The following is a 15,961-nucleotide window of genomic DNA, read 5'->3' as shown; positions in this document are numbered from 1 at the left end:
TGTTATTCTCCAATACTGTTTGAGCAATAAATATATATTTTGTGCTGCCACTTGTGTTATCTGGCTTGAGGGATACTTCAGGGAATACTACTCATAAATTCTTAAAGCCCAGAACTCCGCTAGGATTTATAAATCTCTTGCTGAGTCGGGTTTGTCCATATAGCCGCAGTTTACTCTCTTGGTCAGATGAGTCACTGACACACCTGTTCAGGCAAGGGAAACAAGCTAGATGGATGGAGTGGGAATGATGCACCCGTCTCAGCATAGATATGAACAAGGCATTGCAGAGATCACATAGATCTGTAAAAATATAGTTTTGCAAATTTGCCTAGCATCAGTACATGCTCTTGGTGGAAAACACAAAGATGTTGAGGGCCATGGTGAAAACAAACCAATCAGAATAAACCTTTCATGGACTTCCACTTGTTTAGGTATAAAGAAGTTCACTCTTGGAAAGATTCTCAACTTTATTATACCCCTTTCAAATTTATTTGCTTTTTCCCTTGAGGAAGAGAAAATGTTGGTAATATGACAGGTGATTTATATTTACAACATAAGCCAGAAGCACTCTGGGTTTCTTAAAACATGTCTGCATTCTCATGTCTCAAATTTACCTTGAAGGCTTGAATAATGGCATATATAATTAAAGTAACTTGTGTGTTATTGCTATCCTCCAGCTCTTTAGCTCTTGTGTTTTATCGCCTTTCCTATGCTGATAGGTTTGTAGCGGCAAAAATATGTGCTTGTTTTGTATGGGATTTGGGGGCATGGCTGGCTGGGGAATGCTGGGAGTTGTAGGACTTTTTTCTATCTAAATATGCATCAGATTGTTCCCTAAATGGACTACTGAGAAGGTCATGAGTGGTGGTGCAGCTTATGACCTGGTTCGGCCGACACGACTTGCCAGTTCCCAGCAATGCCAAACACCACAAAGAACAAACTCACCTTAAGTTGTTGAGAAAGGATCTTCAGCATCTCTGCTTCTTTATCATTCACTGGAACAACCCGAATTACCTTATCCCTGTTAAAGAACACCAAAATGAAACCCTAAGGACACTTTTTCAACACAGGAAATGAATAGTGAAAGAAATGCAACCTTAAGATGGAAATAAAATATTATAGCTTACATACTGTAACAGGCCAGATTGGACAATCAAAACGCTTTCTTTTGGTCATTATTATTATTATTATTAATAATAATGATGCTTCACTTTGACACTGAATAACAGACAAAACAGAATCTATTTTTGTTTATAGATAGGAACTTAGGAACATAAGAAGCTGCCTTATACTGAGCCAGATCTTTGGTCGACCTAGCTCAGTATTGTTGACACTGAGTGGCAAAGGCTCTCCAGGCAGGAGTTTTTCCTGCCCTGCCTAGAGATGCCAGGGACTGAGCCTGGGACTTTCTGCACGCAAAGCAGGTACTCTACCACTGAGCTATGGCCCCTCCCCATTGTTGGCACACCTCTTATTTGGTCTGAGACTTTCCCTAGGTAACAATACTCCTTCTGGCTCTGGTGTGCTTCAGTGTGTTCCTCAACTCTGATTCTCAGCTTTGTTCCTTGACTCTGACTCACTGGCTCTGATGCCTGAGTCCAGCTCCTGGCTCCTCTTTGACAGCTGCCCACACAGCACTGACACTGGGTGATGAACTAGCAATGCCATTTCCTGAATACAAACACTATATGGCGCCTGAACCCAATATAATACATGTTCATCCTTATCTAAATAGCAATCACCTGAAGAGGAAATGAAAAACAGCCCCTGTACAGGCATTTCAGAACCAGGAAAGCAACCATTGCATTTTAGAATGCTTTGATATTTGCTTCATATCTCTCAATAGGTTTTTCCTGCAATGAAGAGTATGTATAGCTCATCCCTGTTGGATTTGTCTCAGCATCTATGCCATGTCCAGTGTGAATAAAGACCTGACCAAGAAGAAAAGACATTAAAATATTACATGACTGATTCTGTTGGATGAATAGACAGACATACCGTTGGGAAATGCTTCTAGCTTTAGCTATGCAGAAAAAGCACTTTAGCATGCAACATCCTGACACTTATGCCAAAAATGGGTAATCCATTGGTTACTGAGAAGCACACGTTGTTTGCAAGCATCATCTTAGCACCTTTTTTAAAGTACCTATGTTATTCCAGGAGGCTGTTTGAGCAAGAGCTTCATGGCAGGTAGGAGAAAAAGTAGCATGCACACTACTGTGCTGATAGTGTGCGAACTACCAGATCTAACAGAACTAAGATGTATAACTGGTGTGTCCTCTAAAGTAATTGAACCATCAGGAGTCACCTTCATGCAAGTTTGGAAAGCATGGGAACTCCGGATATACGCAAATGCCTCCCTTCGTAGAAATTCATCACTATAGTGAACCCACTCAGTGGGTCACTTTTGAAATGGCCTATCCAAAGACCTGGTGGGAAATATTTTCCAGTACTAAAGCATCCACATGTCCAGATAGAGCACCACCAGGTTGTCCCTTGGAAGTATGGCTTTGTAATGTATAGTTGACCAATCCAGCCTCAACCATGTAACCAGAAGCCTCAGAAAGGTTTCTTTTCACTCTGGGAACCAAGCTTTTATATCCTTTGTTTGACCCCAGCCCAAGCTGCTCCAGCTAGATTCATTATCTCCTTTGTGTTCTTGACCTGTGCCCTAAATCTACTCTTGATTGTGATTGCAGGACCCAACGTAAACAGACACTCTGGGTGAGTTCACACTGAGCCACCCTGAGAATAAGCCACAGTGGGTTGGTGGCTTGTCCATTACTTCTGACGGACGACTGCCTGCTCAGCAGCTTGCAGTGGCTGGTTTCTCCTTCAGTCCCTCTCAGTCCTCCCGCCAACTACCAGCATGTATCCCAGAGGCTATTTTTGTCACTGAAATCCTCATTCCCTACATCAGCACCCTTTCTGCAATTGGTCTGCTGGAGTTGTCAGCTCACGAGGGAAACTCCCCCCACTTTGGCATCAGGCCAAAGGGATTTAAGTTCCTGAGCCTTTATAAAGGAGGGAATGCATTCGCAAACTTTTTTTTTTTAAATTTTAAAGGTCTTGTCCAGGTCCACCTGTCCACTATTTTGCCAAGCATACTGATATTCCTGTCTTGTCAACGTCCTTGTCAATTTCACCCCCCCCCCCCCACTTCAGGGCTTTCTTTGCTAGGGAACACTGTCCCTAAAGTTCCTTCATTCCTGCAGCCACCAGCCGCTTTCAGCTCCCCTGCCCCCTTTGTGCGAGCTGTCAGATCTACAAGGGAGTTACAGAGCAGTTAGCAGGATCAGTAAACATACATACATTTCAAGGCGGAGCAGCAGGTAAATATATGGAAATTTCAAAGCAGAGGAGGGACTGAGTAGGTAATGCACATTTCAAGGCACACAAGTGAAGTGGATTGGTAAACATACACAAATTTCAAGGCAGACAAGTGAGGCAGATAGCTAAAGATATGCAAATTTCATGGCAGAGTAGGGGAAATTGTGCAAATTTCAAGGCAGAACAGTATAATACTGAGGAAAACTGCACAAATTTCAAGGCAGAGCAGGACCAAAAACATTTTTTTTAAAAAAAAAAATTGCAAATGTGCTCAGGATACTCTGCAATGTCCTTTTTTCAAGATTTCTTTAAATTTTTTGTTTAAAAATCCATCCTGATGGAGGCCGTTGAGACAGGATGAGGGCAAATGAATGGCAGCTTAATGGTTTTAAGCTCAGTGGTTTACCTTTCCTGTGGCCAAGCTGCAGCGCATTTTGCTAAGGCATCACTGGCTCCCAAGCCAGGTGCACCCCCCCTTATCATGACAACCAGCTATCACCCTCCAATTCTGCTTCAGGAATCAGCAGACCAAAGGGACAGATATTCCCTATGTCTACCTCTATTTTCCAGGATATTTATATTTTGTGAACCGTCCAGAGAGCTTCGGCTATTGGGCGGTATAGAAATGAAATAAATAAATAAATAAATAAATATATACCTGCTGTTACTTACTATCTCCCTTTTTTTCCTGGTATCTCTCTAAAACTGTCCATTCTGCCTCTCACATGGCCAACCCTGCGCCACTGAAACCTGAGCCTTCCACCTTGTAAATAGGCCCCCCATACTGCCCCATCATTAATCTAGCACCCTTCCCATTCCTTAATTGGCAAACCGTGGGTAAAATGCAACATAAGTCTTATTTAGAGTAGAGCCATTGAAATGAATGGAACTTAAATTAGTCATGACTAGCCTGTCTCATTCATTTCAATGGGTCTACTCTAATTAGAATTTATGTTGGATTTTACCCCATAATTCCCTGCCTGCATCTTCTCTTGCTCTGTCACTGCTGGTAGGAACCATAAGGTATTCGCTATTGGTTCAAGACTAAGGGTGGTTATATAACTAAACTTTTCTTTCTGTAATTATTTTTGGTAAAATAAAACTTTATGCTTAAACAGCGTCTGTATTCTTGAGCTAATTTTCCCACAGTGTGCACTCAACTACATACATGGCACCTCTGCCTAAGATCCTTGTATTTCCATGTCAGTCAAGCACATATGTTCAGCTATGTATTTGAATAGACGTGTGACTGAGGATATGTGGTAACACAATCTTTAAATCCAGATTAATTTGTTCTAAATACAGAAAAAGCAAAAGGAGATAAATTCCTTAAAAAATCCTTTAATATACACCTGTATTTTAAATCCCAGCACTGCTGCTAGGTTTTATTCTGGTTGTATTGTTTACTGTGGTTTTAATGTTTTGTGTATTTTGTATTGTTTTATTGTGTGCTCTTTGGTTTTAATTTTTGTGAACTGCCCAGAGCGCTTTGGCTATTGCGCAGTATAGAAATAAATAAATAAATAAATAACTACCTATGTGATTAGGCCTCAGTGTTTTTAAACATTCTAATTTATTGCTCGGGCAAGAATATTTCCTACAAATCTCCTTCAGAAATTTCAGATTCTGCAATGCACAGCAAACATAGCCCCCAGCTTGTTTTTAAATCCAGGACCTAAGGTGCCACATTTTTCATGTCAGTGTCTTGGAAAATTTATACCTTCACCTGAAGAAACGTAAAGTCTCCCTTATTTGAGCTGTTGAAAAAGATAAAGAGGTCTGGTTTCTTCACAGCTGCCAAAATTGGCTCTAATTCACTGATATACTGTTCCTGACATCCACCCAGCTGATACCCAGGATAGAATCCCAGGTGCCAGCTAGGGTGAAAGCATTTTTGAACTCTGATCAGAACTGGGCCTATAGGCTCAAAAGGCAGCACTCACTGTGACAGGGCTTGGAATATATAAGGCAGTTGCCTCACAGGCCTCTTGCATCTACTGCCTGCTGGCCATGCTGGACGCCATGGGGTACATGCAAGCCAGTTTCCAAGAACAGACATGGACATCTCTGGGCTGTGCTAGGGCCATGGTTCGTAGTGCTAAAGATCATACTGTAAGAGTCTACTAGACTAAATGAAAATTGGCATAAGCAGTGATGTCTGATGCCAATGTGGTCTGGTGGAGGTATCATTGACTTTAGCTCATCTGTTTTGTGCTTGTCTGATGTATGGACTCCATCTAGACTCTACAGCAAGGGTAGGCAACGTGGTACTCCCCTGATGTTTCAGACTACAATTCCCATCATCCCTGACTATTGGTCATGCTGGCTGGGGCTTATGGGAGTTGCTAAAACGTCTGGGGGGCACCAGGTTGCCTACCCCTGTTCTAGAGTAGCTAGGGTATACTTGGCTATATATCAGCCATAAATTCCCTATCCCTGCCCACATTTCACAAATGTTGAAACTTATCAATAACAGCCAAAAGACCTGTTTTGCAACCAGGAAAAATCACACAGTGGCCCACTTTGCACAACATGCATAACCCTCAGTTTGTTGTAGGGTAATGCAAATGTTGTTTAACCCTTGCATAACCCCCGTTGTCCCAGTTTGGATGCCATGCCACAACCCCACTGGCGGTTGCATATTCAAAATGGTACAGCTCATTGTGGGTTAAACAGTTCGTGTTGTGCGAACTGGGTCCCTGGTTGTAATGAGGTGTAACTTTTAGCCCTGTGGGAAACCCATCACTTCAAAGGAAACCTCTGGAAAATTCCTAGAACCTCAAGAAACAGGCGCAACGCAGAAATGAGTCTCCACACTGCACGTTTCTTCTGTCTCTTCTCAATTTTCAAACAATATTTTTTCTATCCACAGTTGAACAAATGTTAGCAAAGCTCAAGAGGGGTACTTGGGACTAGGAAGGAAAGGTGGTTGTTCAGACTTGTGAACAAACTGTTATTACAGAACACACACACAAAACACACCCATCTCCCTATCCAATAAACTATTAACAAAAGAAAAGGCAAGGGTCTTACAGGAGTATTGTATCAAGGCTGAAATGCACGGGATGGGGCAGGGCATGTTTTAACAGAGCATTTGGAAAGGCCTTTAGGGTGCCTGATTTTGCTCTAGCAGGCATTTGTAAGGATTTAAGTTTGGCACCTTCTGAACTCCCTAAGCACTACAGCTCAAAGGATATCAGCAGATAGGAAATAGACTTGTACGTAGGCTGAGGTGACTGGTGACCTACGTAAGTCCTGGCAGTACGGTATTAGACAAATTATGATCAATTAACATGAGTTACAATTAACACCAACAACCGTACTCTTGGGTGACACCAAAGACAAGATCCCTAGAGGCTTAGTAGCAATGGTGAGTTACAGGTTAATAGCTGCAAAGATTCTCCTGGTAAACCATATATACCGTCTCTTGCACAGTGGAAAAAGACTTGAACCTTTATGGCGATGAATAAAATAATAAACTATATGCTGTTATGGTGATGAATAAAATAAGCTATATGCTGTTATGGGAGGGAAGAATGAACTCCACTGAAGCATTTTATAATAGCTGGAGGTCATTCATTAATTATTGGAATAGGCTTAGACTGGGAGATTTAGCAACTTCAGGTATTTTATATGTGCGTTAAGCTGAGATACTGTGATTGGTATTGTAGTGGGGGTGAATGATTGTACTTGGAAATAAAAATTAAAAAATATATATAAAATATATAAAATAAATATTTTAAAAGCCTTGACAGTAATGGGGATCTTTGAAATTACTTAATAGCTTATATATTAAAACATTACCTCTCCCTTCTCGGCTATTCTAGAACCTTCCTAGGATGTAATCCAAATAATTAACGTATACATTTACTGAACAATACCTGCTTTCTCATTCACTGCATTTGCACATAATGCTGAGCCATTTTTTGTTAACCATGGTTTCTTGTTTTAGCCATGAATTGTCTTGCAGATGAACAAATACACCATGGCTTGTTTCTCCTGTGTCTGGTTTGTTTCTCTGAATCCATTTTGCCAACCCCCATAGTCGTTTCATTTGCAGGCTGCTCTTGCTGGGTGCCTCTGTTTCAGGGCAGGCAACAGCACAAACAAGCCAGGAATAAGCCACAGTTCTAGTTTCAAACATCACAAGCCATAGTTTAAACAAGCCAGACTTTATAAGCCAACAACAAACTATGGGTTCTGTTTGCGGTTTATAGTTGGTTAACAAACCATGGTTTGTTTGTGCGGATGGGTTTAAACACAAGGGTTAGTTGCACGTAATGTTCACATGTTTAAAAGATTATGGGTTGTCAGAGACACGCAGCGTACTCACCTCTTCCATTTTACAGCACAACCCACGATTAGCTCCTTCATAGGTTGTGCAGTGTGACGTGCAAACCCAGACTACTGGGTTGTTTAGGGGCTAACCCAACAACAAACTATGGGTTAACCACTGGGTTGTTTAGCCCCTAAACAACCCAGAAGTCCAGGTTCACATGTCACACTACACAACCTATGGAGCCAACAGAGGGTTGTGTACTAACGTGGAAGAGGTGTTTGAAATACTGGGGCTTCAAGCTCATCAAAAACAAATTGTTTGCACTATTTGAAAATCCAGCTGCGCCTAGACTTGAGATGAATTCCTGATGCCAAATTCTCTGTGGCCTCACACCTTCCATCTGTGCATAGCAAGCATAAATTGACACCATTCCGTCTGTACAGTGACAAATGCCTGCAGAAGCTGCAAGGCACTTGAGAGTGAGGCTGCACTTCGGGAATGCTAAATGTTATTTTACTCTTTGCTAGCTCGGACCAGTTGTTTGTCACTGCTGTATTGTAGCTTGTCCAGATAAGAAGTGAGTCAATTAGAATGACCTCCTTGAACTGTGGGTGGACAAAGCAGATAATGATACTTATTATTTAACTAATACATTCAGTATGTTTATAATATACTAGGGTCTTAGCATTCCTCTTCAACTTTTGGCAGTTTACACTGAAAACTTAGTTTACACATGAAGGCTGACGTTTACTTTTGTTCATATAAATTGTAAACAACTGAAGAAGGGATCTTTTAGTCTGAAACCTTGTTCTATATAAATCATGCACAAATATAAAAAGTGAAGCAAAGCTTATCTAGTTTCTCTTCTTTTTCTGGAGGATTATCTTGGCTTTCAAGATTTTCAGAGCGCTCTTCTTACAGTGAGTTACAAATTTTGTTGGCATCCAATCTTAATAAAATTACAAGCAATAATTATAGGACTGCGTGCAAATGTACTTTCCCCCAGGAGGAGGACCAAGTTAGCCTACTACAGGATGAGATTTGCTACACCCTGCACTGACACACTTACCTGGCTTCGACCCCAGTAAGGATTTTCATCCCTCTGCTTGTGCTTCAGAAAGGCTTGGGGCTTTAAAAAATGTTTTAAAGGTGCCTGGCATGTTTATCCATGGGGAGAGCAATCCTATGGCCCCTAGACAGTGTCTGGGTGTGGCGGAGGGGGGGGGAATATAACAGTTCAGAATCCTGTTACTGAGGTCATAGACAGCGCTCTGACCTTGGACCCAGGAGTCTGAGATCCCCTCTCGCTCCCCACTGGCATGGACAGAACTGTGCCAGCTGCCTCTCTGAGCTTGCAAAAGTGTCCTTGGAGAGGATAGAAAGGGGGCAGTTCTGTGGGTGGGAAGGAGAGGGGACTGGGGAAGCGGGGATATGAATTAATCTCAACCTCCTTCCCTCTCCCTCCGCAGAACCCTAGCTAGACAGGTAAAAACGTTCATCAAGCAAAAATGCAGAGCAGAAGAAGCCTGGAGACGATGATTGCCTCCACACTTCTTCCACTCAGCACTGGATGCCCATCAGCCTCTGAGTTTGGAGGCTGAAAGGCATCTGAATAGCATTATGTCCTAAAATGTTTAGTTGGCACATTAAAAAAAAACTTGAAACATTTCTCTTGGAGGAGTGGTTGCATGATTACCAAAACACCCAGCCAGTAGCACTCTGCACAGCTGGGTGGGGATTGTGGAGGAATGTTGCAATATGATTGTCACAACAGCCAGCCAATCAGCACTCTGCAAAGCTGGATATGTCAGGGTGGAAACCGAGCCCATAGAGCCCCAGAGCAGTTCTGATTCTGAGGAGGAACAGCAATCCGTGGGAGAGGAGCTCGCTCGTCTCTCACAAGCACAGCAGCTGGCAGAGATTCCTCCTGCCAGCATTCCTGGGATAGATAGTGACCCTGGCAGTGAGAGAGCGCTGGAGGGGGGCTTGCTGGACGCTCGGCGCAGGTGCAGGGAGTGGCGACAGATGGAGGGTGCCGAGACGAGGCGTTCCGCTTGTTTGGCGCTCAAACAACGGTCGCGTCCCGAGGACCCAAGGGAAAGAGGGAGGATCTCTCCATAGCCCATAAGTTCAGGGTCTTCCCGTGGTTCCCCTTCAAACGGGGACCAACTGCCTAACCTGGAGCATAGGCTACTCTGCTATCTTTCCCCAGTGCTGTTCCTTGCTTAGTCGCTGGTGATTAGCATCTGAAAGAGTCATAAAGTAATCAAGGAATAAAGCCTCGGAAAGAATCCTCGCCGTCTGTGTCCTGAGTTGGCTATTGGAAGGGACTGCAAGAGGCAGCTAGAGTGCTCCTGGCAGGATTCTGCTGGAAGCAGGAAGAACTGGTTCCTCCTGCGCTTGATTCAGTTTGGACATTTGTCCAAAAATGGATGAATGTGAATCCACAGTGGGCTCAGTACTCAATACATGTATACCTATATGCAATCTAACAGAAATAGTTTAATCCACAATGGAAAATCAGAAGAATGCATCCTTAAAAACAGATTTGGGTTCTTCCATTCGAGACTTTTATGGCACCATTGCCCTGCCACATTCATGGATTTTTAGAGGCCGTCCAAATGACTATGTTTCCTACTTGTAATCTTGTCTCCTACTTGTTTTCCCACACCTTCTTCCATCTTTTATTTTACCACAGAAAATCCACTAGGACAAAAAGATGGAATAACTGCACAATGCCTTCTAATTGGTACCACTAGGAGCCCTGCATCTGGAACTACCCATTCACTAAAAGATATGAAGTTTTGCTTGTGTGGGGCACCATTTAGGGTGGTCAGGGGGAGCACCCCTTCCCTTGTCTTCCAGATCACAGAGATGATTCCTCATGAGCATCTATATTTCTTGTCCTTGTGAAACATTAAAAAATAAGTGCTCTTAAAACATGTTGCTTTCTTCAATTTAATCTTGAAAATACCTACAAGCAGGCCTTTGTACTTTGCTCTGAACCTCCCACCCAATCCACTACACCACCAATGAAACCTGAACTGGTACCCCAATGTTTATACAATAACGTGTCTCTTGCAATGTGTGTACTTATTCTGGCAGTATATTAATTGCATTCATTTGCAACTTTATTTATAAATACATTGCAGTTTGATGTAATGCTGTATACATCAAATTGATTTTTTTTCTTCCTGAGAAAAAATATATTTTAATATAAAGGGCAGTCAGTGGGCAGGGCCAGAGGTAAAAGTGGATGGATCTCTTTCTGCCACATCCTTTTCTCCCCCACCCCCCAAAAGCAGGCTTTCAGGGACCTCTTGCAGAGGTCTGAACTGACTGCATCCAGAGGCCGTTTGAAATTAGGCTGAGGGGCACAGGTTACCCACCCCTGGAGCATTAGCTTGTGATTGTGAATGCGAAGGGCCACACCTCGGTGGCAAAGCACATGCTTTGCATGCAGAATGTCCCTGGTTCAATCGCCAGCATTTCTAGGTAAGGTCAGAGAAAATCCCGCACGGAACCCTGGAGAGCTGCTACTAGTCAGTATCAACAATACTGGGCTAGATAGTCTAATGGTCTGACTCAGTATAACACAGCTTCCTTTGTTCCTATGATTGGCTAACTAGTTTTTCTCCATCTTCATGGCTATCATGAGAACTAGTGTGGTGTAGTGGTTAGAATGTTGGACTAGGGAGACCAGGGTTCAAGTCCCCACTCAGCCATGAAGCCCACTGGGTGAGTCTGGGCCAGTCAGTTATTGATTCTCAGACTAACCTACCACACAGGGTTGTTGTGAGGATAAAATGGAAAAAGGACGATCATGTACACTGCCTGGGGCTCCTTGGAGGAAAAGGTGGGATATAAATGTAACAAATAAACAAAATATCAGAATTGTACCTGGAATAAAGCCAGTACTATATAAGATCATAAACTCCTTGCTTTTGCCTTGCATGCTTTTGCTTGAATGGTTTGCATTGCAGGCAATGTTGTCACTGATCCAACTAAACCTTACAGCAATTTCCTTCCACTCTGGGATCATGTACCCATTTATAACTTTTTAATAATTTGCTATTTGTGGGCACCTATCCCCCCATCCCACACTGTTAAAAGAAAGAAGGTGCATGGGGTGCTACTGTACCGTGTCAAGCAGGCCAGTCACTGCATTCCACAGCCTGTACGAATTATAAAAACTGGAGCTGCCCCATAGGAGGAGAGAGGACAGATGTGGCAATGGGGCTGAGGGAAGAATAGGATAGAAGAGAAGGAAAAGCATCAGCTACAATTTATTTGCAACTGTGGGTCCTGTAAGGATGATTCTCTGGGATGCAACCTGGCAACTTGAGTACCAAGAGTAAAATGAGATATCACATAACTTCATTTAAGAAGGCAACTTCCAGTTAGATACTTGATTGAAATAGGAGGAGAAAAGGGGAAGAAGACTTCAGGAAGTGTCAATGGATTTGTATTTGAGTTTGTAATGCAAGATTGTCCTCCCCTCCAGCAAGTGACTGTAGCTGTTTTTAACTGAACATGCAGATATACTCTATGCAGATTATATCTTTGTGAGTTAATAAACCATTTGGGGGAGGGGAGAATAAATTAGCGTCTGCAAAATGGAAAACTTTTTTCTTCAGTGTTTGCACTACCATATGTAATCCACTTAATTCCGCAAAGACATCAGCCAGACATATTGCTCTAGGTCCAATCCCTATGATACTTATATTTCAGCCACCCACACATAACTTCATTATGTAGAGTTACACATGAATGCCTCTGGTTTGATCATAAATTGGGTTTTTTTCAAACTCGGGACCCGAAGAGGAATCATTTAGTGCTAGATAGAATCTCAACATTCTTTTGCCTTGAAAAATGGTTTGAAACTGAGAGGAGGAAAAGGACAAAAGTAGATTTTTAAACAACCTCTCAATATCAATAAGTGAATGTGGTTATTAGTGCAGACAAATGCTGTTTGGAATATGTGGGTTTTGCTTTTTCAGGCATGGCCTTGGCTTCAGATTCCCAGACTCCCACTGATGCCAGATAAAGTTAACAATACATATAACTGCCTGCAAGCTTAAGGCTATAAGCATTTGAAGAATCTTACCCAAACTTGCTTCCAAATTAATTGAAACACAGTGTAAGTTGTTGTTCATCAAAGCTTTGCCCACCTACGGCTCCTTTATGCGGTTACATGCATGCTCTCACTCATATTACTGGAACTTTAACATAAAGAGCACTTTAGAGGGTGAGCCTGCTCATTTTCTTAGGTTTATCTAAGGTGTCTTAAGTGTATTCCTTCCTATTTGTATTTGTCTTAAGTGTTTTCCTTCTACCCTGTGTACAGCATTTTGTACAGACTTGACAGACATTTTGCCCTTATGAAAGCTTCTCATCCTTACCTTGAATTGGTCCCTATTGTTGGCACCAAAAGACAGGTCAGGCATTTGCTGGGACCCTGACCGATTTTGACCCACTTGCCAAAAGCTGGCAGTGCCATTTTGATTCTTACTTAAAGCGGGTCCCACCAATTTGGTCAGGTTCCATCCTGAGTGAAAACACATCTCAGAGTACATTGTGAAGACATAGGGAACTCAGAGACATTCACTTACTGTGTACTCCCTGTGGTCCTCTCTGGACATGCTCCCTTCCAACTGCAATACACTTATAGAGCCCTCCTTCAACAAGACACCTGAGGACTCTCAAAAAATGAGAGCAGCCTTTCTGATCATCTAACTCAACATTGCAGAAGTAAAGATTCAGAAGTTAAGATTCCTAATGTCAAAGTAGCAGTTCCATCTGCAAACATGGCAGGCGCACAGTGCGCATATTAAACCTTCATTTTTGGTTACATCTTCCTGTACTTCCACATTAGCCAGCGGTGGGCAATTTGCTCCCCTCTAGACATTTTGGCCTACAACTCCCATCAGCCCTAGCCATCATAGCCAATGGTGAGAGTTGGTGGGTGCTTTAGGCCAAAATATCTGGAGGGCCATAAGTTGCGCACCCGGACATGTTTCCATGTAGATACCCTGTGAAGGCTGTTTTCCTCATGGGAGTCTCTATTTCATGTAGCAGTCACAAACTGATAAATATACATGAACAACTGGGACCTGAAACAAAACATTACAGTGTGGAGGGCTGCTGTTCAAAATTTCAGCCACGCCATTCCATTTTTCCCGCCAATTTTTCACCTCCAACAGTTAGCCAGGATTCTGTGGTCATTAAACATGACCAATCTTCACTGGCCTGGTTGGGGTTCCCCCTGCCCTTAAGAGTTTTTTTTCCTAAAGATGTTATTTTGTGCTTTTGCAAACTTTGGGGTCCCCAAAGCCTTCCTGTGCTTGGGTGATGCTGCTTTGAGTACATAAGCAACAGCACTCACAGCCTGAACACTGGAAATAGAGGGATCATGGATTTACTTTGAGTTTCCTAGTTGGTACAATGGAGATTATTTTCTCCTGTTTGGTTTTTCTGACAGAACAAATGAGGAAAGGCATCATTGAAATATAGCTGATATACCTGAGAGAATAAACTGGCACTTTATTTTTAGGCTTTCGTTGAGAAAAACCTAGCTTTATGCTCAGCTGTTCCTCTCCCACTCAATCTGAAATGTGTAAATCCTGTCCTCCACTAATAAGCACATCTTGTTTTGACTTTATCTCCACAATGCATCATGTCTTGTTGTGAATCGCTGAGAAAAAACACTTTAAGTGTTTAAGCGCTCTGAAGCAGACGGAAAACTGAACATGACAGTTTTGAGCAGCTTTATGTAAACCCTGACACAGACATCATGTTTCACTGCATTCTAGTTCATAGCTCCTAAGGGCATGTTTAGATAGAACGAAGTCCTACAACTCCCAGCATTCCCCGGTCAGCTATGCTGGCTGAGGAATGCTGGGAGCTGTGGGACTTTTTTCTATCTAAACATGCATAGGTTTGCACCTTTAGCCTATTAGATGAGTATAGGCATAAGACTGGTACACTTACAGAACAGTTAAAGTTGGTATTTTTCAGGTATGTGGACTTTGGGCCTTCTACTATAATCCCTTGCTTTGTGCAGTATGTACAGAAATAATATGTACTTAATCAGTTCTTTTGGTGCTTAATTAGGCCCCAATATTGCAAAGACTGATTAATGACTTTAAGTTAAGGCTCGAATATCAAGCAACCACGACTAAATGGGTGGTCTGGTTGGATACTGTCTGATTTCAAGATTATTTAAATTAGAATTTTCCTAGAATTGTCATTTAGGTGCAAAGTTATGAATTTTATTATTTATTTATTTATTTATTTATTTATTTCTATACCGCCCAATAGCCGAAGCTCTCTGGGCGGTTCACAAAAATTAAAACTAAACAACACACAATAAAACAATTTAAAATATATAGAACATTAAAACCACAATATAACAATACAATCACAATAAAACCTAGCAGCAGTGCAGGAGTTTAAAATACAGATTTAAAACAGCAAAGATAAAAATTTAGAAAGCTAAAATGCTAAAATGCCTGGGAAAATAAAAAGGTCTTCACCTGGCGCCGAAAGGAATACAATGTAGGCGCCAGGCGAACCTCACTAGGGAATTGTACCACAGGTAGAACTTCCACAGGAAGCCTTATTTGAATGTAGGAGAAAGAAATGAATCTATACTGTCTTTATTTTTCTACAAAATGTTGTAGTCCATTTATTGGATCTAACATGTTCTTAAATGATTTCTATGCCATTATCCAATATGAGAATTTCAGATGGCTTTTTACCTACAGGATCAAATGGCTACCTACAAGATCATCGAGTTTGTGCAACTCTGGATCCAACCCAACAACAAGCTACAAGAAAATAATTTATGAGTGATGCTGATGGCAATTGCTCTATTCTAATGTAACATTGTTGGTGTGTTGTTGTTGTTTTAAAAAAACAAGAGATCTCTGCTTAAAATGAGCACACTCATCATTCCAGTATGGCTAGGTTTTGATATTCCCTTGTTAGGGAATATCAAAACACCAGGTACGATACCTAACTGCCAGTTTAAAGGTAAGTACTGCATGGACCATAAGGAAGGCTGTGCGAAGGAAGAGAGATGCTTTTGAACTGTGGTGCTGGAGGAAAATTCTGAGAGTGCCTTGGACTGCAAGAAGATTAAACCAGTCCATACTCCAGGAAACCAAGCCAGACTGCTCACTTGAGGGAAGGATATTCAAGGCAAAACTGAAGTACTTTGGCCACATCATGAGAAGACAGGATACCCTGGAGAAGATGCTGATGCTAGGCAAAGTGGAAGGCCAAAGGAAGAGGGGCCGACCAAGGGCAAGATGGATGGATGATATTCTGGAGGTGACGGACTCAACCTTG

The 15,961-nt window shown here is 42.1% G+C and overlaps 1 protein-coding gene across 1 annotated transcript in view; it reads right to left on the bottom strand.

The window, feature by feature from the left end:
• Nucleotides 1-15,961, bottom strand: part of CPA6 (carboxypeptidase A6) — an 82,977-nt gene that overhangs the window by 50,003 nt on the left and 17,013 nt on the right. Inside the window, exon 2 of the mRNA XM_084849356.1 lies at nucleotides 946-1,021. Within this exon, the coding sequence (XP_084705482.1) occupies nucleotides 946-1,021 (76 nt within the window). The remainder of the gene's footprint in view (nucleotides 1-945; nucleotides 1,022-15,961) is intronic.

The sequence above is a fragment of the Heloderma suspectum genome, chromosome 4 (assembly GCF_057233095.1).
Source record: "Heloderma suspectum isolate Gila_16-S chromosome 4, 16-S_ref, whole genome shotgun sequence".
NCBI classification, from domain to species: domain Eukaryota; kingdom Metazoa; phylum Chordata; class Lepidosauria; order Squamata; family Helodermatidae; genus Heloderma; species Heloderma suspectum.
The sequence above is the reverse complement of the archived record's forward strand: the minus strand, read 5'-3'. Positions and strand labels throughout refer to the sequence as shown.